The sequence below is a fragment of the Otolemur garnettii genome, unplaced genomic scaffold (genome assembly GCF_000181295.1).
Source record: "Otolemur garnettii isolate 467f Iridium unplaced genomic scaffold, OtoGar3 scaffold00013, whole genome shotgun sequence".
NCBI lineage: Eukaryota > Metazoa > Chordata > Mammalia > Primates > Galagidae > Otolemur > Otolemur garnettii.
The window spans coordinates 16,831,450-16,854,974 of record NW_003852408.1 but is presented as its reverse complement, the minus strand read 5'-3'; the positions used below and the strand labels follow the sequence as shown (position 1 = coordinate 16,854,974).

The 23,525-nt window shown below is 40.5% G+C and overlaps 1 protein-coding gene across 1 annotated transcript in view; it reads left to right on the top strand.

Moving 5' to 3' along the window:
- The window catches only part of ATIC (5-aminoimidazole-4-carboxamide ribonucleotide formyltransferase/IMP cyclohydrolase), a 26,043-nt gene extending 5,282 nt beyond the window's left edge, over positions 1 to 20,761 (top strand). The window contains exons 4-16 of the mRNA XM_003784974.2: positions 822 to 888; positions 4,848 to 4,936; positions 5,216 to 5,367; positions 5,700 to 5,856; positions 9,014 to 9,139; positions 9,946 to 10,053; positions 10,874 to 10,959; positions 12,027 to 12,116; positions 14,904 to 15,032; positions 16,985 to 17,077; positions 18,844 to 19,026; positions 20,102 to 20,257; positions 20,526 to 20,761. Of these exons, the coding sequence (XP_003785022.1) occupies positions 822 to 888; positions 4,848 to 4,936; positions 5,216 to 5,367; positions 5,700 to 5,856; positions 9,014 to 9,139; positions 9,946 to 10,053; positions 10,874 to 10,959; positions 12,027 to 12,116; positions 14,904 to 15,032; positions 16,985 to 17,077; positions 18,844 to 19,026; positions 20,102 to 20,257; positions 20,526 to 20,645 (1,556 nt within the window). The 3' untranslated portion in view covers positions 20,646 to 20,761. The remainder of the gene's footprint in view (positions 1 to 821; positions 889 to 4,847; positions 4,937 to 5,215; positions 5,368 to 5,699; positions 5,857 to 9,013; positions 9,140 to 9,945; positions 10,054 to 10,873; positions 10,960 to 12,026; positions 12,117 to 14,903; positions 15,033 to 16,984; positions 17,078 to 18,843; positions 19,027 to 20,101; positions 20,258 to 20,525) is intronic.
- Positions 20,762 to 23,525: the final 2,764 nt, after the last annotated feature.

Sequence of the window (23,525 nt, the reverse complement as noted above, 5' to 3'; positions counted from 1 at the left end):
AATCTTCAGGCAAGCCACTGACTCTTGGGAACATGTAACCTGTAATGGAACTAGCAACAGTTTCATAAAAATTTCCTTTACTGGCTCAGTGGGTAGGACACCCGCCACATACTCAGGAGCTGACAGTTCAAACCCCGGCCAGGCCTGCTAAACAACAGTGACAACTACAACAACAAAAAATAGCCAGGCGTTGAGGCTGGTGCCTGTAGCGCAGCTACTTGGGAGGCTGAGGCAAGAGAATTGCTTAAGCCCAAGAAGTTGAGGTAGTTGTGAGCTGTGATGCCACGGCACTCTAGGAAGGGTGACATAGTAAGACTGTCTCAAAAAAAAAAAAAATTCCTTTTTTAATATTTTGTTAATAAAAAGGATCAAAAGATTTTTGCTAATCTTAATTTTTCTGGATAACTGCTCAACTATGTGTTTGATATTTTATAGGCCCCAAATGGTGGCTCACTCCTGTAATCCTACTCCTTTGGGAAGCTGAGTGGGGTCAGGAGTTCAAGACCAGTCTGAACAACATAGTGAGACCTCATTTCTCAAAAAAACAAAGAATCAGCTGGAAGTGGTGGCATGCACCTGTACTCTGGTGCCAGCTTCTCAGGAGGCTGAGATGGGGATCACATGAGCCCTAGGAGTTAGAGATTGCTGTGAGCTATGGTGACACCACTGCTCTTATGCCAGGACAACAGAACAAGACCCTATCTCCATAAAAAGAAAGAAAGAAAAAAAAATACTAAAAGGTTTAACTTGATTGATGATACTGTGTTAAAAGAAGTACCTTGTTCTGATTTGTTTTTTGAAGTAATACTTTGTTTTATTAGGAATCCTGGCTCGTAATACCCCCGAAGATAATGCTGACATGGCCAGACTTGATTTCAGTCTTATAAGGTAAAAATTTAAAATTAGACTTGTAACACATTAAGGATAAAAGAGAAAGTATGCCAAACCTGGTATGACTCTTTTTTTTTCTGACTGTCAACCTTTACTGAGTACCTTCTATGTGACATAGCACTTGTTATAAGCATTTTGGTTTGGCCAAATTTACATTATCAATATGTATACTTAAACTGAAAACGACTTGTGTTTTTTTCAGGAAGTTATGATACAAATATTCTGTATACAGGTTGAATATATCCCTTATCTGAAATGCTTGGGTCCAGAAATGTTTCAGATTTGGGGTTTGGGGATATTTCCAGATAATATTCTAATTGAGCACCCCTAATTTGAAACTTTTGAAATCTAAAATGCTCCAGGGAGTATTTCCTTTGAGCATTCTGTTGGCTTTCAAAGTTTCAGATTAGGGATGTTCAACCCATACAGCCAAGTTAGTTATTTATATAAAAGTATTATCTGTTTCTTTTAAGTATTTCTAACAGCTTTATTGTGATATCATTTACATACCATAGAGTTCACCAATTTAAAATACACAATTTGGTAGGTTTTAGTATTTTCACAGAAGTTGTACAGCCATTAACACATTCGTTATTAGACATAGTCATCACCCTGCCCCCCCAAATCTCCTGTACCCTATGCAGAATGGTCTGCATTTTCCCCAAGCCCCCCAGCCTTGGCAGCCACCCGCGTCCATTCTGTCTCTGGATTCCCTGCATTGTCCGTTTCATGTATGTGGACTCCAGCTTGTGCAGTGTATTTTGTGAGTAGCTTCTTTCACGTTGTGTGTTTTCAAGGTGTGTCCATGTTGCAGCCTAGTACCAGCACTTCATTTTTATTGCTAAAAAACAATCTATTGTATGGATGGCTCTATACCCCGTTTTCTTTATCAGTTCGTTAATTGATGGACATTTGGGTTGTGTCTACCTTTTTGGATATTATGAATAATGCTGTGTGCAGACTTTCATGTGAATATAAAACTTGCACATGTTTTGTGCAGAATTCCTTGGTCATAAAGTCTCTGTCTGTTAGCCTTCTGAGGAACGGCCTAGACTGTTTACTGGGGGCTACACCATTTCCATCCCAGCAGCAATTCTGGGGTTCCAGTTTATGCACATCCTCACCAACACGTGTGATTCTCTGTCTTTATTTCTGGTTCTCGCCCTTCTGGTGGTTGCGAAGTGGCATCTCGTGTGGTCACGGTTTGTACTTCTGATGAGGCTGAGCGTCTTTCCCGGTGCTCGTTAGCCAGCTGTGTACCTTCCTTGGAGAAATGACTGTTCAGATACTTCACCCATTTTTTAGTTGATTGATTTGTCTTTTTAGTGAGTCGTGAGGCTTCTCCCCCCATTCTGTGCATTGAGTTCCTTTCTTGCTGGTGTCCTTTGACCATCACAAAGGGTTTTCATTTTGGTGATGGAGAATTTATTTTTTCTTGTGTTGCTTGTGCGTCTGGTATCATATGTAAGAAACCATTGCCTGACCTGGGTGAGGAAGGTTTTTTTTTTATGTTTTCTGTTAAGTGTTTTCTTAGCTTTAGTTCTTATACGTAAGATATTTTCAGATTCATTTTAAGTTAATTTTTATATACATGTGTGAAGTCGATATGTGGCTATCCTCTAGTCCTCGGATCATTTGTTGAAAAGACCATTCTTTAATCATGGAATGGTCTTGATGCCCTTGGCCCTTGGATGGTGTGTCTGTTGTGATGTCAGCCGGATAACATTATTGCAACTTTATAGTAAATTTTGAAAAGCGAGTGTGAGTCTTTCAACTTTGTTTTTCTTATTCAAGGTTGTTTTGGTTATTTAGAGTTCCTTGCATTTCCACATGATTTTTAGAATCAGCTTGCCCATTTTGGAGGGGGAAACGGTAGTTGGAATTTTCTTTTCTTTTTTTTTTTGAGACAGAGCCTCAAGCTGTCCCCCTGGGTAGAGTGCTGTGGCATCTCACAGAAACATCCAACTCCTGGGCTCAAGCGAGTCTCCTGCCTCCGCCTCCCAAGAGCTGGGACCACAGGCGCCCGCCACAACGCCCGGCTATTTTTTGGTTGCAGCTGTCGTTGTTTGGTGGCCCGGGTTGGATTCGAACCTGCCACCTTAGGTGTATGTGGCTGGCACCTTAGCCACTTGAGCCACAGGCGCCAAGCCAGGAGTGTTGATTCTGCAGATCATTTTGGGAAATATTACCATCTGAATAGTGTTAAATCATCCAGTCTGTGGATGTGGTTGTCATTATATTCATTTAGATTTTCTTTAATTTCTTTCAACAATGTCATGTACTTCCATGAAACTCTAACATTGTTTTTTGTGCTATCATTAAGTGGATGTGTTTTCTTAATTATGTCATTGTTTCTTGCTAATGTGCATTAGAACAACTGATGATTGCATTTTGATCATCTATCCTGCAACTTATCAAACTCACTTCTTAGTGCTAGTAGGTCACATTTATGAGTTCTTTAGGATTTTCTGTACACAAGATCATGTCACCTGTGAATAGAGAGAGAGAACTTTGTTTCTTTCTTTCCAATCCAGATGCTTTTATTTCATTTTCTTTACAAATTGTTGTGGCTAAAATTTCCAGTACAACGATGAATAGTAGTGGTGAGTGGACATCTTGTCTTATTTCTGGTCATAGGGGGAAAGTATTTCGTCTTCTCCCTTAAGTATGACATTAGGTGTGAATTTTGGTCTCACTTTGTCATGTTGAATAATTTCCCTTTTGTTCTTCTTGTTGAAGATTTGTATCTTGAGTGTTGAACTTTAGCAGATGCTTTTTGTGCATCTATTGAGGTGGTCAGGAATTTTTTGTCCTTTATTAACGTTACATTAACTGATTTTTTAGATATTAAACCAGTCTGGCATTCCTGGGATAAACCTTACTTAGCTATGGTGTGTAGTTATTTTTATATTCGTCTAGGTTTGGCTTGCTAGTGTTTTACTAAGGATTTTTGTGTCAATTCACATGAGAGATGGTCGGTAGTTTTCTTGGGATGTATCTGTCTGGTTTTGGTCTCAAAGTAGTGGGCCTAGTAGACTGAGCTGCGAGGGTTTTCTCTTCTCGTTTTCCTTTTAGTAGTTTTCACCAGTTAGGCTAATGTGGCTGGGAAGTCTGGCCACGAAACTCCCCATGGTGCAGTCGGGGAGTGAACTCCACTTCACTGGTTGTTAATTTTAGATTAGTTCTGTGTTTTAAAATTGTATGCAGCCTGTTGTTTCTTGGGGAGAGAATCTAAATTTGAATAATATTCTGGATATTAATGTTCTGGATAATAGTGATTACATTCCAAAATAAGGATGTTACCTGTAATCCTGCATTTTACATTTCTATTAAAATGTTTAAAACTTTTGAAAGCTGGACAGTACTGGGGGGCCAAGGTTACCTAACACTGCAGTGTGTTTTGGAGGGAATAATGTGTATCCAGATCAGCACACTGCTTGATTAAATTACCTTCTATGACAGTAGGATGTCTTGTTTTGTGTTTTGTATTTGTTTTTAAAGAGATGGGGTTTTGTGCTGTTTCCCAGGCTGCCGTGCTGTAGTATGATTGTGTGATTATAGCCTACTGACACTCAAACTCCTGGGCTTAAGCAATCCTGCCTCAACTTCCCAAGTAACTAGGATTACAGGTGCACACTACCATGCCCAGCTCAGTTTTCTGTTTTTTATTTTTTATAGAGAATCTTGCAATGTTGCCTAGGCTGGTCTTGAACTCCTGGCTTCAAGAGATGCTCTCACCTTAACCTCCCAGAGTGCTGCGGTACATGCGTGAGCCAAGGCACCCGGCCCATCTTGGCTTTTTTAGCACATCTTTTTAGAATTTGAAAACATGAGACTCTCAGTTTACATTTTAGGTCTTCGTGGTTTCTGGTCATTGCTAGCTTATTCTTTTCCTGGATAGCCATAAACCACATAAACTGAGTTTTTAACGGCAGCTTGATTCCCGTTTGTTGTAGAGTTGTTGTTTGCAACCTGTACCCCTTTGTGAAGACGGTGGCCTGTCCAGATGTAACTGTTCAGGAGGCTGTTGAGCAAATTGATATTGGTAAGTCAGAAAAACTATTTAGAAGACTGATTATTTAATGACTTATTTTACATTTGAAGTAGAACATAGAAAATAGTTACTTCTCCCAGATGATGTTCTGGGATGATTATATTTTCTGAGGGGGGAGAGTGTGTGTGTGTGTGTGTGTAGATACATCTGGATTATTTCCTCATTTTTTAAGTCAGATATTAAAGTGGAAGTGTGTGTACAATGATTTTATTTGAAAGAAGATCATGAACTGATACCTAAATTAAAAAAAAAGTCTTTTGTTCTTCAAAGGTGGAGTAACCTTACTGAGAGCTGCAGCCAAAAACCATGCTCGGGTGACAGTGGTGTGTGACCCAGATGACTACGCGCCAGTGTCCACAGAGATGCAGAGCTCCGAGAGTAAGGATACCTCCCTGGAGACTAGACGCCAGCTAGCCTTGAAGGTGGGAACGAGCTTTCATAATATTGTAAAGTAACATCCATTCGGTGCACAGTTTGCCAAAACACACGGGATTCAGTTCTCTCTAGGTTCTGTCTCCCAAGGCTGTCAGAGTTACTATTATTCTGTTAAAAATGGAGAGACTAACTGTTAGAGATAATCTGTCAAAATGATTGAAAGAGAACGGGAAAGGGATAATTTATAGTGTGAGTCATGGTGAACTTGGTGTCTTTGGTGTGTGTGCATGGGGCGAGGGCATGGTGTTTGCTATACACCTAAAACCATCTTGTTTTTACTTTTGTGAGTTAACATCTCACAAAACTTCCTTTTTGGTAGGCATTCACTCACACGGCACAGTATGATGAAGCAATTTCAGATTACTTCAGGAAACAGTACAGTAAAGGAATATCTCAGATGCCCTTGAGGTATGGAATGAACCCTCATCAGACTCCTGCCCAGCTGTACACGATGAAGCCCGTGCTTCCCATCACAGGTAAAGCCTGGGTGTCACATGGCACAGTTTGCTGTGTCTGGATCCATGTGTCTTCTCTGTATCTGATGTAGTTCATGTTTAGAATATAAAGTAAATTCCCTACTACTTTTTATGACCATATGAAGTTTGAGATGCTGGTTGGACTTGTGAGTGAGAATGTGGAGGTACTCTGGGGTCTGGGGTTCTGCTGAGAGATCAAGTTGGAGCAACAGTTTGGAATGTCTTTGGCATGTAGGTGTTTTTGAAGACATGGGATGGGATGAAATGAGCTGGATTTCATAGATGACGGTCAAGACCAAGCCACAGCTTGAGAGGTAGATAGTGGAGGAACCAGAAGAGAACCTGGAAAATTTCAGCCAGTTGCTATGATGTTGAGAACAGAAAAGGGATTATTATTTGCTTTGGGAATGTTACAAGAAGCATTTTCCTTGGAGTGGAGCCTAGAAGTTCAGTTGAAGTGGGTTGAAGTAGAGTGCGAAGTTAGGAAATAAAAATGATAAAGGTAATTCTTTGAACAGAGAATTTAGGGCATCCATGGGTTTGTAGAATTAAGCGAAGGTTTTTTGACTTTTTGTCCTGTTTTCTTCTTACGGTAGTCTATGAGGACATGTTCTACTCTGATAGAAGGCAGGGCAGGGGGAGGGACAGAGGGACAGTCACCACCATGAGGGCTTGAATGAAGGGCCAAGGCTGGCCGGGAGGGCTGGCTGTGGGGAGAGGCAGGGCAGCCTCCCCTCTCTGGGAGAAGGCAAGGCTGGAGCCCAGTGCTCCGTGGGTTTGGTGGTGGGTGGACGCAGTGTCCTCCTGTGTCCTTTCTCCTTGTCACCAACTGAAAGGGGGGAGGAGCAAGGCAGGAGGTTGGGGGGAATTTGAAATCTTCTCCTTATCCTCAGATTCAGTAGATCCTCAAGTTCGATTGTTACTCTACCTCACATATATTTTGAATATTTCAAATGCTGGAAAGTCCCCAGTCAACCTATAAAGTCTCCCAGACTATAATCATCTGATTAAATTCTCTGCATTATCTCTTGGCCCCTCAGTTCTTCACAACACAGTATCCTTTAAAAAAAAATGCAAACCGGATGTCACGCCCCACTTTACCATTCGTGGGCTTTCCTCAAGTGCTGTGTCCCAGCCTACAAACCCTGTGCCATCTGACTCTCCTCACCTCCCTCCACCCAGAGTTTGTGCCTCTGCTCATCATGGTCCTCGTCTCAGCTCAGGGAAGCCTTTTCTGACCACCTAGACCTGCAGTTCTCAACCTGTGGGTCACGCCCCGCAGGAGCTTGTATTAAAGGGCCGTGGCGTTAGGAAGGTTGAGAACCACTGACCTAGACCAGGGTAGCTGCCGTCACACCCCATCGCATCATCCTGTTGCTGCACATGCCATCTTCGTGCTCAACACTGTTCCGTTATGGCTACGTTGCATTTTATTATCCATTCATCAGTTAATCCACATGTGAGCTGTCTCCACTTTTTCACTATTGTGAATAATCTGGCTATAAGCATTCATGTACACGTTATTGTATGGATGTACTTTCATTTGTCTTGAGTATATAACTAGGAGTGGAATCACTGGGTCACATGGTTGCTCTGTGTTTAACCTTCTGAAGAGCTGCCACACTGTACACTGTTTTCCAGAGTGGAAGCACCGTTTTACACCAGTAGTGTGTGAGTATCCCAATTCTGTACATCCTCACCAGTGCTTACTGTTGTCTGGCCCTTATATTATAGACCATAGAAGGGTATTCGGCAGGATCTCACTGTGGTTTTGATCACATTTCCCCCAATGGCCAATAATGTTGTAGTTTTCAGAATATAAGATTTGCACTTCTTTTGTTAATTTTTCCCCCAAAACATTTTATTCTCTTTGATGCTATTGTAAATTGAATTGTTTTCTTAGTTTTTAATTTTTGGATTGTTCGTTGCTACTGTATAAAAATACAGTTGATTTTTGTGTATTGATCTTATGCTCTCAAACCTTGCTAACCTTGTTTGTTCTAATTGATTTTTTAATGGTTTCTGTAGTATTTTCTTTGTAAGATCATAACATCTGCAAGTATAGTTTACTTTTATAATTTATTTTAAAATATTAAGTGTGTTCATTGTATGATGCTTAAGTAAGGGCTTTCGGTGTGCCCGTGACGGCACAGTGCTCATTGCGCCCACCGCGTAAGTTTTCACCCCCCCCCCCCCCGCACTGCCCGTCCTGGTTTCCAGGGTCCTTTATATCTTTGTGCCCATGTGTTCCCTTCGTTTAGCTTCCACTTAATGAGCGAGAACATGTGAAGTTTGGTTTTTCATTCCTTTTTAAAGTTGAGTAATACGCCATAGTATATATAGCTCTCACATTTTTTCATCCATTCATGAATTGAGGGCAAAGATCCACATCTTTGCAGTTGTAAATTGTGTTGCAGTAAACATTCAAGTGCAGCTGTCCTTTTGCAAGGTTTTTAAAAACTATCTTCTATCCGAGATAACATGAAGGAAATGAAATTATACATTTTTAATTTATAATTAACGATGGCCCACTGTTTCTCTGTGTGTGCTGAACTTCGTCTGTTTATTCACGGGATGTACTAGTTCCTAAATAATCCTGCCAGTGTTAAGAAAATAGGCAGGGGAAATTCTGAAGGTGCAGTCGTCTTCTAACTGCATCTCCGCTCTAGACAGAGTCTGCTGAGTCAGCTATGGAAGAAGGAAAAAGAAAAACCCAGCACATTTTTTTTCTTCTCCTTACCTCCCAACCCGTAGCTCTGGCTTAGTTTCTGATACCATTTTTTTTAATTGATAAGGTTTATAACTTCAATTTCATACGGTCTCAGTGATTGCCACACGTATTTACTCTTCATTCTGTATGTGGATCCCTGACTGATCACTAGCCTTGTCGGTTTCTCCCATTCCTGAGTCTCTAAGGTGGATTTGTTCCAACGTTGGCTGGGTTTGGTCCTTCCCATTAGGTGGGAGAGTCTGGGTGTGTGTTTATGCGCATGTGTGCAGGCTCAGCCGCTTTGTTCTCTGTTACCAAGTTCTGTGTTGGCATGTATCTGTTTGCCTTTACTTCCAACACTTGTGCAGTCTTGACATGTTACTTGTTGAGAAAGGACATGACTGTTCATCCTGCTTAGTAATGTATGTGTGTATTTTTATGTTACAGTTCTAAATGGAGCCCCTGGATTTATAAACTTATGTGATGCTTTGAATGCCTGGCAGCTGGTGAAGGAACTGAAAGAGGCATTAGGCGTTCCAGCCGCTGCCTCTTTCAAACATGTCAGCCCAGCAGGTAAAGCTCTGTGCGCTGGAATACCCTGGACTTGTTCAAAATGCTTTTCTTTGTATTTATTTTATTTTTTAATATTGACAAGTCCTAGTGTAAATGCAGATATTCGGTGAAGTCTAAAAGTCACGTCTGTTGATAACTGTCTGTGTAATATAAAATCTGATAACATAACACATACAATTGCATAATATTATGAGACAGGAAGATTAGAAAATAGTTTTTATGGTAAAAATATAATAGTTTAGAAAATAAAAGTGAAAAGGCTTAATGCAATAGGCTATAATAAATATTTTTTCATGTTTAAAAGTAGAACTGAGTAGACATAAAAAAGTTGCTCTTATGACACTTCATGGCAGTATCTTATAGCCGCTGCCTGAGATACCTTTTGTGTCTATATTAAGTGTCTAGTTCCACAACTTAGTCGTCTTTTCACCAGATCTGCTGACAATCCGGCATGTAATTAGTTCTAGGATGTTTACTGGGTGTTAAAGTGATGTGAGTGGGGAAGAAATAAACAGTGTGGTCAGCAGGACCGAGAGTGAGCGGGTCAGTGATGAAGTAAACCAGCTTCATTCTCACCTGGGGGCGTCAGGCTTTAGTGGCTCTGCACTTTCACAGGCCGGAGACATCCACAGCTATGTTTTTGGTATTTAATTATCTGGCTGAATAAGTTTCAGTTTAATTTAGCACAGGCACTAGAAAATACGCTTTGTAGACTAAATGTTAAAAAAAATGTCTTGATTTAAGGGTTGACAAGTAGTAACGAGCTATTTTGGGTCTGTTTATTATTTTATGGGTTTCTGTACCAGGTGCAGCTGTTGGAATTCCACTCAGTGAAGATGAAGCCAAAGTCTGCATGGTCTATGATCTCTGGGACACCCTCACTCCCATAGCAACTGCATATGCACGAGCAAGAGGTCAGAATAAAGGGGGTTGGGTTTTGTGGGGGGAGTGGGGTAAGAAAAAGCAACAGCAATGTTTTATCCTGAATAGGATAGAATAAATATATAGATGTTCTATATAATGTATAAATAACTGACAATAAAATATGTGTATCACCTTATGCAATTTCAGAGTATTTTAAATTTGGTTTTGTTTGCATTTGAGAATGATTATGTGAATGCCTGAGAATCAATTAGTTTATAAAAGTATAGTGTATGTTAGTATTTTAATGTAACAAATGGAATTTGGGGAATGCCCATTTCAGATTAGTCTGTATTGAATGCATTTGTATTGTATAATATGACTTGTCTACACTAAATTTGGTTAGAGTTACATTTTATGTAGTATTTCAGAAACTTTTTTTTTTTAGTTTAATAACCTGTGAATATTATTGTAATGTTTATGGAAAATTATTAAGAAACCTATCATAGTTTACTGCTTACACAAGGGTCAGCAAACTAGAGGCCCCTCATCTGAATCCAGCCTGCCACCTATTTTTGCAAATATATCATATGCCTTGGCCATGGCTGATTTTGAACTGAGTAGTTACGTTAGAGACCATGTGGCGGCAAAGCTTTAAAAATATTTACTTGCTGGCCCTTCGCAAAAAATGTTTGCTCAACTCTAGAAGGTAGAACTATAGAACACTTCCTTACTAATTACTTCAGTTCAGCGGCCTGTTGATCTGTTGTTTAAATAAATCCTGTGTGAACAATACGGTTAGCTTTAGAGAACTGTCTTATTCTACACATGAATACTCTGTGATAAATACCTCATTTCAATTTTTGTTTACAGGTGCTGATAGGATGTCTTCATTTGGTGATTTTGTTGCATTATCTGATGTTTGTGATGTACCAACTGCAAAAATTATATCCAGAGAAGTTAGTGGACATTCGTGTATTTTGATCCATGTGTAACTGAGTAAAGCTTTAATTGTTCATAATGTTCTTTGAAATCCTAACCTGTGATATTTATATTTATTATATCTGCATATTAGTTAAATTTATCATTTAATATTTGTAATTATGTAGAACGTGGATCCTTGAATTGATTTTTGAGACTTAGTGAGTTAATGTTTCAAATGCATATTTGGCTGTCCTAACACATTTTCAATTTATGCATTTATCTTATCTAGTAGTTATCTTAAAGCCACAGTCATTGTTTCCAAAGAACAGAGGCTGCCATCTTGGATGATGATGTGATAATAAATCTTGCTATAAGCCTTCATAGGTCTGTAAAGAAAGAGACTGTATACGATGAAAAAAAATATAAGCACCCCCCCACCCCCCAATCGGTTGAATAGCAAACAAGCATTCCAGAAAGGTGGAAGGTCCTGTTGGGAGTGGAAAGACAAAAAGTACAAACCAAGCAGCTCAAATTGCTCAGAGGGGGAAGGAAAGTAGCTGGAGATTCGGGGGATGGTGGCTCAGCACTTCATTGCCTCAGGCATTCTTTCCATGACCCTTTCAATCCATATGTCATAGGTTATAACAGGCCTGTGACGTTGTATCTTTAGTTATGTTAAGTCTTTGATTTACTCTCATCTTGTCTTAGAGTTGGAATGTGCCTTGCTGAAGGTCATTTAGCCATGACTAGTGGACCTAGAACTAGAATGTGCCCTTCCTCGTGTCAGACACCATATCCTAAAGAAAATACATACTGAAAAGTTTCTCCCTAAGGAGCGTATTTTAGAGCATATCATTCATATATTCTTAATTAAAACTGACTAAAACAAAACTGGTGAAAAGATAGCAAGTGAGACAGAGCTGGCTGTAGAAAGCTGTATTCTGACATAGAGTTGTCTTTCCCAAGTGTAGCAGAAGCACTCTCTGTTGGAGGTAGAAACCAGAGCGTGCTGCTACGTTACGTAACACAGATAATTGTTAGATGTTTTCATAGGTGTTCTCTGATTTTTTGAAACAGAAATTAACATTTAATATATTTACAGGTATCTGATGGTATTATTGCCCCAGGATATGAAGAAGCAGCCTTGAAAATACTTTCTAAAAAGAAAAGTGGAAACTACTGTGTGCTTCAGGTCAGTGCCACTTGTGTTTAAACCAGTCGTTTGCTCTCTTATTTGCGTCTTTCCCACCATGATTAGTGTTTCCTACATGCTGTAATTTATCCCTCATTATAAGCAGCTTCTTTGTCCTTAATCCTGGATTTTTTAAAATACCATTGATTTTGGTTTTAAGATGAGGATAGCTTCCTTAGTCTTCATTTTTTGTAAATTTTTTTTAAATGATGTGTTTATGTGACTACCTATTCAGAAGGCATTAGATGTTATTTAATGGAACGTGTCCCCCATCCTTCCCTTCTGCCAGTTACCTTTTGAAGAATTAACTGATACTTTAAATTTCTTGCTTACCTTTTTTAAAGTATTCTCTTTAAAGTTTATAAATACTCAACAGATATTTGCGTTGGCCTTTCTTTTTCTATTTCTCTTCTGGCACAAACGTGTCCTGCTTCACAATCTGGGAAGTTTGTGCCATACCTGTGCATCTGTATTACCCAGCCAATCACCAGTCTCTAGTTGCAGCACACACCCGTGCAGGAGTGACCTAAAGGAGCCCTAGGAGTGAAATTAGGCCTGGGCCACAGGCCGTGTGTATCACTGCCCCTTGCAGAGGCTGTGTGACACATTTAATGTGCTAACGGAAAGGTGTAGGGCGTTTTGCCTATTTCCCAACATACATGACAGCTTTGTGTTCTTACATTTTTTATGTCTCATTCAGTGTGAGCTGAATATCTTTTCACATTTAAGGGTGTTTTTATTCCATTTTATAAACTGTCCATGCTTTTTAATTTTTCTCCTATGTTGTTGAGATTTTTCTTTACTTTTTTTAAAATGAGCTCTTGTCTTAAAAAGAAGTTAGTCTATAGTCTAAGATTATGTATTGATAAAGCAAAGAGTTTTGTGAGTTCACAGTAAAAATTCATAATGCTGTTGTTCATAAGCTATGTCAGAAAACCTATGGCATCTCAACTGTGTATAATTATGTAATGGAAGTTATTAAGTGTGCTCCCTTGATTGTAAGATTTACCAATAATTCTGTCATTAGTTCACCATAAATTCACCGTCAGCTTTTTGAGGAAAGGAGAAAACTCCACTTGACAGCAAGTTTAACCATATAGTTACAGCTGCTACTCTGTTTTCTAGTTTCTTAAGTACTTTTACTTATTGTACACTCTTTTATAATTTTTTACAAAGATGGAGTCTTACCATGTCACCCAGGCTAATCTTAAACTCCTGACTTCAAGCATTCCTCCTGCTTTGGCTTCCAAAGTGTTGGGGTTAGGGGTATGGGACTGGCTGGTTGTTATGTATGTGCTCTGACAGCACAAGGGGAACAATGCAACGTCCATTATCAGTTTTATGTAGCATTATGGAAAATATTTTCTAAAACCTGAGCTCATTGTTATGACCTCTTCAAAACCTGGTAATACCACCTAGGAAGGTGTCAAAGGAATACCAGGACTTCAGTAGTATTTTATAGGCTTAGTTTGTACATCGGATACATAATTACAACCATGAAATTTTCTTTCGATGTCAGTTAATAGGACAGCATATTGATTTTACTAATGTTATAAGGGCTGGTGCTTATAGTGGTGCTTGCCTAGAATCCCAGCTACTTAGGAGACAGAGGCAGGAAGATCACTTGAGCCCATGAGTTCAAGTCCAGCAGTCTGCATAACATAACCAGACACTGTCTCTTTAAAAAAAAAAAAAGGCATAAGAAGAAACTTCTGCAGAGGGATGGGCTCAGTTAAAGAAAATAAAGCTTTATAATGTATAACATAAAGGAATATTTTAGAATTCAACAAAATGTAAGCGAAACACATTTATGGAGGCTTGCTTATAAATTATAGATATCAGTGCTTTCTAAGTCACAGATAGTCCAAACGATAAATGAAGAAATATTGACAAGTTTAGTAAAATATCTAGGAAGACAGAGCGGTATTACATGTATTATTTCTCAAATTTTAATATCTTCTCAGTTCAAAATTTGAGAGAGGAAGATCATTGTAAATTTACATCAAATTCCCTTCCAGATAGCAAAGACGCAGACTATAGATCCTGATTTTTCCCTTCTAGCTCTTATCATAAGTATTAGCTCAATATTTTAAAATAAAGATTTAGGCTCGGCACCTGTGGCTTAAGTGGCTAAAGTGCCAGCCATATTCACCTAACGTGGTGGGTTCGAATCCAGCCTGGGCCCACCAAACAACAATGATGGCTGCAATTAAAAAATAGCCAGATGTTGTGGGCGCCTGTGGTCCCAGCTTGACAGGGTGAAGCAGGGGACTCTCTTGAGCCTGGGAGTTGGAGGTTGCTGTGAGCTGTGATGCCACGGCACTCTACCCAGGAGGACAGCTTGAGGCTCTGTCTCAAAAAAAAAAAAAAAGAAAAATAAGATAAAATAAAATAAAGATTTAGAAAGAAAGGAAAATTGTAACTTAATTTTTTTGCCACAGCTTGTTTATTAGCAAATCTTTTTATCTACTGACTTTCCAAAAGGACTGTGCAGATAGTAACTCAACCAAAACTATGCTTACTGGAATCATTGGTTTTAATATGTTGTGTATAAGTTTTAAAATCTATAAAATGCAATAAGGTAGTAAAAACTATAAAAAAAAAACACACACACACAAAGCAAATTGCTTGTACCTGACCCTTCTGTCACACCCATGCTAAGATGATCTTACATGTGCTTAAATTAGAAAAATGCATATGATGTTATGATGTCTTTTGCAAATAATTAGATGAAAAATTTGAGGGATGTGGACGTGTTACCTTTAACTTTTAAAATTTGTCTTTTAGATGGACCAGTCTTATGAACCAGATGAAAATGAAATTCGAACGCTCTTTGGTCTTCGTTTAAGCCAGAAGAGAAATGATGCTGTCATCAACAAGTCATTATTTACCAATGTTGTAACCAAGAATAAACATGTAAGTTTGGGAGTGTCTGACTACTTGTCACTTCAGTAGGTTTTCACAGTTTATAAGTTTTACATTTAAAGGTCCATGTCAACTGACTGATACTCACACAGCCAGGCCATCTTTGAGTTGGCAAGTCATCCTGAGAGCTTAAATTATAAAGGCCGTACTAGAAGCTTCTGTGCACAGAGAGATGTATCTTCAGTTACACATAAATGAGATTATGTGGTCTTTAATTCTGTTCTGAGAGTTACCTTTTTCCAGGTCCCAGGCTACAGATGGGTTTCTGCATCAGTGATATAGATCTTCATTGGTCTGCGAGTCCACATGGCTGTCCAGGTGGTGGGCGTTTAGACAGACAGTGGTGGGCATTTAGGTTGTTTCTGTTTTCTGTGCTGTGATCCGGGTTTTCGTGTAGACAAGTTTTTGCACTTGTGCTCTTTGTCGTCGTGTAGAAGGGACGTGTCCTAAGGATAGTAACGGTGAGTTTTATATTTGTGTGTATTATCTCATTTAATACTCAGGGCACACTGAAGGGTGACTGTCGCCATTTTTACTATAAAGATCAATAAAACTGTGACATTGGGAGTTAAGAAATGTAACTTGTGGCACAAAAGTTACTCGATAAATAGATGAGTTGGTATTTGTTTTCTGAAATCATTAGGCCTTCATTTTAAAGAACGCTTTTGCTGGGTCTAGTTGGCTGTATTTTTCAGTACCTCCATTTGTTTCTGGTCTGTTCTGCGGAAATGCTTGGAAATTTTTGTAAAATGCCGAACACTGGGTATGAAAAACTTACTGCAATAGGTTGAGGGTCTGGATGTTGTTTTTTCCAGGTAGTTGACTTACACTTCTGATGGGCAGCTTTATCCAATTGAACTGCTTTGAATTTGGGCTTCTTTGAGGACTGGTCTGTGGTTCACCCTGCTTTGCTGAAGCCCTGGGTATCTGTTAGTATTTCTCTTTCTTCCCTGGCATACTCTGAACTCTGTGTCTGTCCCTCAGTCCAGCAAGATTGCCCAAAGCTGTGCTCAGCTTACGTGCTTCTTAATTTATTGCACACAATTTGGAAAAGGCCTTGAGGGGAAAAGCATGGATCGTCAGGCCCATTTCCTGCTGCTGCCTTTATCTCTGCGGTTTTTGCCTGTCGCTCCTTGCTGTCAGTCTTAGCTCTGTGTCCAGTTTTTCTGTTAGTTCCTGGGAAAGGATAAGTTGTTCACAGTAACAAGGAGAAGGTGAGGAGCTGTGACTGTTCCCAGGTCTGACTCCTGAGGTTTTAAGTGGAGTTGCTGGAAATAAGCTTTAAATTGCTAAGCACATGGTGATGAAGTCAGAGTAATCAATTTTTCAGTTCCTTAATTTATCACTTAGCTACGGCTAACATCATCCATTGAGCATGTTAATGTGGATCTTTGTCCTTTTCAATTTGTATTCACTCTTTTTATTAAAGACAGTGATATTTTTGGCTATTAAACATTTGTTGTTCTGTTTGGATTATTAGTTAGAATGTTCTAAACAAAGAAGAAAATGATCCTAATTTGATTCTTCTATGAGCAGTCTTGGCTATATCTATGCATGACAATGATTTGTAATGTCTGTGAAAATTAGTCTCAGCGTCAGTTCTGAACATAAATTTTATCACCTCTCCAGATAAAGTCCTCTGCTCGAAAATACTTTTGTGGGTTTTGGAGCAGGTATGGTATTTTTATACCTGATACTCACAGGCTTAATCCCAAATTGCTGCAAGTGGCATTAGTTTTAGTCTGACACATTGTGCTAAGTTCCACTACAAATAAGTTAACTCTTTGATGTTTTAGGAAGCCATGGGAGTGCGTAGCAAAACCATTTTTCTCTTTCACTTGAGAGCTGTAACTCCATTAAGGGTGTCACATTGCTGGCACTAAGAAGCATCCAGTCTAATGGTATTCAGAAGGCCGCATGTGATTCACCCCTGTCTGTTTCAGTTTTCGGAGTCTGCCATCAGGGACCTCATCGTGGCCACCGTTGCTGTCAAGTACACTCAGTCAAATTCTGTGTGCTACGCCAAGAACGGGCAGGTACGTGGGCTGTCACCTCACCTCTGGGGGACTGTGTCACAAAATGATGTTAAACACTCCATCTGCCTCGGGTGTTGGACACCTTGAAAGGGAAAATTTGCCAAGTTTTTCTCTTCCAGCTTTGTCAGTATTTCCTCAGAGCTTTGGTGGACTGTTGAAGACCAATAGTGATCACAGTGATCACAAAGTATGTTTGGAACCAAGAACTAAAATTAGTCATTGCTTCTTGCCTAGAGTGACTTGGCCCATTCTGGAATAGTGGGACTCCAGTAGCTGCTACAAAACTGGCTGCTTCACTCCCCCTTCCTTACATTGGTGGTATTTCTAGTAAAGAGGAAGGAAGGAAAGATTTGTCACCCACCAGCATGTGTTTTTCCAACCTGCAGGGTATTTTGACGTATATCCTATACCGTATCATCAAGGTTCCATTGATGGAACCTTGTACAGTGAAATTCACCCTTTTAAGTGTGCAGTTTGACTGGTTTTCACAAATACTACAGTGTGTGACCACTGCCACCGTAAGTTACTGAATATGGTGTTATGCAAGATACTAGACTTGTTTTCCTAGTGTGCCGAGCCTTGGAATGCAAGATGCTCTTGTTTGTCACTGAGGTCTCTTTCAACTCGGGGGAGCTTGGTTTTGTTGTAATTTCAGCAGCGTTACAACCCTGTCTTGTTAATGTCTTGAGCTTGTCTCTTGACATTCGTTAAGTTTGCCCCACAAGTGGGGACAGTGGGGACAGGTGGGTTTTAATGAGCATGTGCCCTAGAAGACTCGGGCTTGCCAACCTCTATAGCAGGTGTCTTCAAACTACAGCCTGCGGGCCACATGCTGCCCACCTAGGTCATTTATCCAGTCCGTCAGGGGTTTTTGCTGCCACTGCCTGTCCTGCTTAGCAGCTGACTTGTCCCAGGGCCTGCATTCCAGCCCTCCAACAGTCTGAGGGACAGTGAACTGGCCCCCTGTTTAAAACGTTTGAGGACCCCTGCTCTATAGTAACAAAATCCTGGGGGGTTGTGGCTGCTGGTCTCCTGGGGCTCAAGTTCTCAGAAGTTTTGTTAAGTCCTTGTATAGTGATGTTCAGGAGGAACACTGACAGGTATTTGTGGTCTCTTTTATTCTCTTGTAGCTGTGGGCAAAGTTGGCATCAGGCATCTCGCAACAGCATCAGGCTTAGAAAGGGGTGGCTCCTTGGGCAGACAGCTGAACAGGTGCTCGTTACAGAAACTGAAACCATGAAACCCACTGCGCATTAGCAGTGCTGCTTAGAACTCAACCCGTAGAAATAGAGGAAGGAAGGAGAAGTTCCTTTCTCGTGAAGTTGTTTTCACTGCTAAGGATACCCTTGTCAGAGCTTTATTTTATCAGTTTCTGTGATCCAGTGTTTAAACTGTAGGTCTTAAACTGGGGCAAACAAAAACTTTCAAATAACCATAGCTATTTTAATGGTCCTTTATTTTCTTTTAATTCTGTTTTTCCTTCAAGCCATCAATGATATAATTGTATTGAAATTTAGAAACTTCCAGAATATCAATATTAGCAGTCATATTTCAAATATCATTGAAGTGATTTAAAAGGCTTGAATAGTAGTTATAAATCTCTTACCCTCCTCTTTTTTTAATAACTTTGAAATTATGTTTCTATTTTGGCCTGCTGTTTTCTTCCATAAAATTACCAAGAGATAGGTTTTGGGGACTATGCACATAAGATCCTCTGTTAAGAAGGCATTGAAAGAGGGGTTCATTTTAATGTCCGTGTTCCTCAGGTCATTGGCATTGGAGCAGGTCAGCAGTCTCGGATCCACTGCACACGCCTTGCAGGGGACAAGGCAAACTATTGGTGGCTGAGACACCATCCACGTGTGCTTTCAATGAAGTTTAAACCAGGAGTGAAGAGAGCAGAAATCTCCAATGCCATCGACCAATATGTGACTGGAACCATTGGCGAGGTAAAAGGCTTGTCTTTGGGACTTGGATGGACTGTGTTAATATTCTCAGTTCAGTGTTTTACATGTAACAGACTTTAATTTCATCACTAGAAAGTGGAAAGGTATTTTTCTTAAAATTCTATATTGTCTAAAATTGTTAATTGAAACTTCTTACCAATTCCCTATCTTCTTTCTTTTTTACCCTCATTGTTTTATCCTTTGTGAAACCACAAAGCTTCTGTGTCTTTTTAAGTTAATTACAGGTGCTGCCTTTCACCCACCTTGAAGTATCTATGATAAGCATGATGCTTGTAGGTGACTAGTGTCTGTCTTCCCCCACCACATTTTCTACGAGAGCTATAACAAGTTGATACGTTTTTGTTACATTTCATTTTCTTTAATGCCTTCTTTTTAAAGAAGGCATGTGGGAGCATTAAAATTGCTTCCGCCAGATGGGGACTAATCACCCCCTTAACTCTTTTAGAAAGCACCCTAATGTATTCATGATGGCCCCACCCTCTTGGACTGATAACTTCTAAAGGCCCCACCTCTTAATACTTTCACATTAAGGATTTTAAATTTCAGCATGAATTTTGGAGGGGCACAAGCATTCAAATGATAGCAAATACAAAGAATCATATTTGATTTTATAACTATTATATTTGAGGCTAATGGTTCTGTAAATGTAGTTCTAAAACATTCATTCTTATTACTTTTCTACATTGGACGTGGAGTGTTGTTTTGAAAAGCCTTGGAATATGATTTTGTATTTGCCTCCTTTGATAAAGGAATAGAAAGTAGTGGATCTAAATTAGAGATTTAAGAACAAAATATATTTGGACTAAATCAGTTTAGAAAGTAAAGTGATACTATCTCTGCAAATTTGATAAACTCAGAATTATTTTTCTTCCTTAATGAAAATGTTTTAAAAAGCGTCAGGGAGAATCTAGAAAGAGGAACTTGCATATAAATAAGAGTCATTATGTAAAATTAAAAGTTCTAGAAAAAGTGCCCATGTGCTTTTTGGCTTGGTGGTTCACATCAGACAGAACTAAAGACGGTCTCAGGCTGACTTCTATCCTCCCTCCTCCCGTAGGATGAAGATTTGATGAAGTGGAAGGCACTGTTTGAGGAGGTGCCTGAATTACTAACTGAGGCCGAGAAGAAGGAATGGATTAACAAACTAAGTGACGTTTCTGTTAGCTCTGATGCCTTCTTTCCTTTCAGGGATAATATAGACAGAGCTAAAAGGGTGAGTGTGGAATTGGTGCATTTGCATAGACTTGAGCATCACATAGAGACAGTCTCAGCAGTGTATCAAAGCTGCGTCAGCATGGCCCAGATCAGTAATATGTAGAGAATTATTTGCCTTCTCCGTTGGGTATTTGGCTGGCTCAAATCGTATCATTTTCCTTTTTGACTGAGTCATTGTTGGTTTGGGCTTTTTGTAGGGAGATGTTGAGTTTTGCAGGTTTCTATATAAAACTGTGTTCTGAACATCAATGTGTGTCTTCCCTCAGAGCGGCGTGGCCTACATCGCTGCTCCCTCCGGCTCTGCTGCTGACAAAGTCGTGACGGAGGCTTGTGATGAACTGGGAATAACCCTCGCTCACACGAATGTCCGGCTTTTCCACCACTGATTTCATCACGGGTTGTTTTATAGTTTGCATATGTGCAGGTGAATTCATGTGTACAAGTTCAAAAATAACTTGGTTTAAAAAATAAATGCTAACTCTTAGTATTTGGATCCATAGTTTGGGCAGTGTTTTGTCTTAGAGGGTCAGGCTCTTCAGACTGACGTGTTACACATAAGCGTTGGTGTGTGAGGAGTGCCTGAGCTCCCCTACCTCCCGGAGCCCCGCTCAGCCACAGTACTCCATGTGTGCAGGTGCAAGCCATGCATTTTGCCATGTGTATTGTGTACTTTTTGCCCAAATTTTGAGAGAAAAATAAGGATGCACATTATACTTGGGTAGTATGGCTCAGAAGCAGGGGAGTCCTCTGGGCCTTCCAGAGCCACTGTGCCCCACCACCAGGAGCACAGGGTTCCAATCCAGGAAGCTTTATGGATCAGGTAGGAGCAGGCTGCTAAGTACCAGAAGAGGGGGTGATGAGGCTGGTGGGGCAGGTCATAGCTGTGTGGAGCAAAGGCCAAAGCCTGAGGCCTGACCCAATGGAGGGGACTGGGAGACCCACTTGGCCCCAAGGACCTGCTTGGCTCCCACCCCACAGGGCATTCATGTGGCTATTTCTGCCACATCCCCAATGTGTGGGAAGGGAAGGAAAGGAAAGGGCTCCCAGGAGAGAGGGAAGGGGCAGAGTTGACCAGAGATGTGTTAGCCCTCCCCAGATGTGTATCTCCCAGCCAAGTGAGCATTTCCCTGAAAATCTGGACCAAAAACATGGCGCACATTATACACCAGAGTACATTCATTATACATGGCAAAATAAGGTGACCAGAGAAGCCAAGCTGCCTGGGTAGATGGCAAGTGTCTTAAAGCTCCGCAGTTTCCTCATAGGGGATTCTTCTCATGCAGTTTGTTTTAATCACACTTCCAAAAAGTTGTCTATCATCTGTGCGCTAGAACCTTACAAGGGATTACTAAATCTTGTTGAGCCCACCGGTAGATAACACTGGCACGCACATTTCCTCTGTGTTAAGTGAAACAGTTCCCATAACTTCACCAGCCTTTCATCTGCCCTCTAGAGTTGCTTAAAAAATGAAACCAATGTTTGGTGCCCAGAAATAGACCGAGTATTCCTGTTGTGCATCTCTGGACTTGGCGTGTGGTCCTCGCTGCCCGCATGGACTGTATCTGTGGTCAGCTTAAGCCTAAAGCATCGTTCACCTCAGTAGATGAGTCCAACCCGCTTCCAAAGTCTTTTAAGTAAAAGTTTCTGAAGCTTTTTTTTTTTTTAATGTCTTATTCTCAGTCATTTCTGTATTGGCTTAAGCATCCAGCATTTGTAAAATACCCTCCCACATTGAACAAGTTTGATGTGTGTCACCAGTAAAATACTGCAGAAAATATGCGTGACTTCCGAGGCGAGGTCCTCAGACAGTATAATTTCAGCCTCAGTTACGTGGATGCTTACTTTGCAGTGAGCCAGGGCCACGCCGTGAGGTTTAGGCAGCTCTCCCTCCACCAGGAGAGAAGCCACCTTGCTCAGACTAGCTGCCGACCACATGAGCCAGCCGCCTTGGAGGTGGAGCCTCCCACTCCTGTCTCGGGCGACACCTGGCTTCAGCCTGTTTTGAGACCTGAGCAGGAACTGCCCAAAATGCTTCTCATGGATTCCTGACTCACAGACACAGAGATAGATTGTAAGTCTCAAAGTTTGGAGATAATTTTTATGTAGCAATAAACAGCACCCAGCTATTAATGGTTCTTTAACTTGACCAGAGATTAACAGTAAGTGTGTAAAGATTGGAACAGTTTTTGTTCTGCTTAACACTGTGTTGTCTAATCATTCTTTACTTGTGAAATTACACCAACCATTATCACTTTGAGTTTTATAAATTATATATAGTGGCTCCACGTTTGGGAGGTAGCGGTAGGAATTCAAATGTCAAATAGTGATTAAGGAATGGATTAATTTGATAAATTTAGTCAATATGGCTATAAGCATGGTTCGGCACCTAAAAAGTATTCAGAACCAGGGTTGATGGTTCATGTCTGTAATCCCAGGGACTCAGGAGTCTGAGGCAGGAGGATTGCTTGAGCCCAGCCCAGAGAGTTTGAGACCAGCCTGGGCAACACATAGTGAGATCTTGTCTCTACAAAAAATAAAAAAGAGGCATAGTGAGCTATAATCATACACCACTGCACTCCAGCCTGGGTGACAGAGTGAGATCGTGTCTCTAAAAAAGAAAAAATTGAAAAGGATTGTTTTTCTTTTGAGACAGGTCTCTATATCACAGCAACCTCAAACTCCAGGGCTCAAATTCTCCTCCTGCCTTAGCCTGCCAAGTAGCTAGGACTTGAGGTGCACCACCTTGCCTGGCTACTTTTTCTGTTTTTTGGTAAAGACTGGTCTTGCTCTTGCTCAGACTGGTCTCTGCTTCTGATCTCAAGGGATCCTCCCACCCAAGCCTCTAGAGTGCCAGGATTGTGAGCTACCTCTCCTGGCTGGTGTGTGCATTATGAATTCATTTATATATTAATAAAAACTGAAAATTTTTGCCTACGTACCCAAAGGTGTTACAAAGGTTTTCTCTTAGGTTTTTCTGGACATACTATAGTTTTTACTTTTTTTTAGCCTCAAGCTGTCCCCCTGGGTAGAGTGCTATGGCCTCACAGCTCACAGCAACCTCCAAATCCTGGGCTCAAGCGAATCTCCTGCCTCAGCCTCCCAAGTAGCTGGGACCACAGGTGCCCAACACAACGCCCAGCTATTTTTTGGTTGCAGCTGTCGTTGCTTGGCAGGCCTGGGCTGGATTCAAACCCACCACCTTAGGTGTACGTGGCTGGCGCCTTAGCCACTTGAGCCACAGGCGCCAAGCCAGTTTCACTTTTATG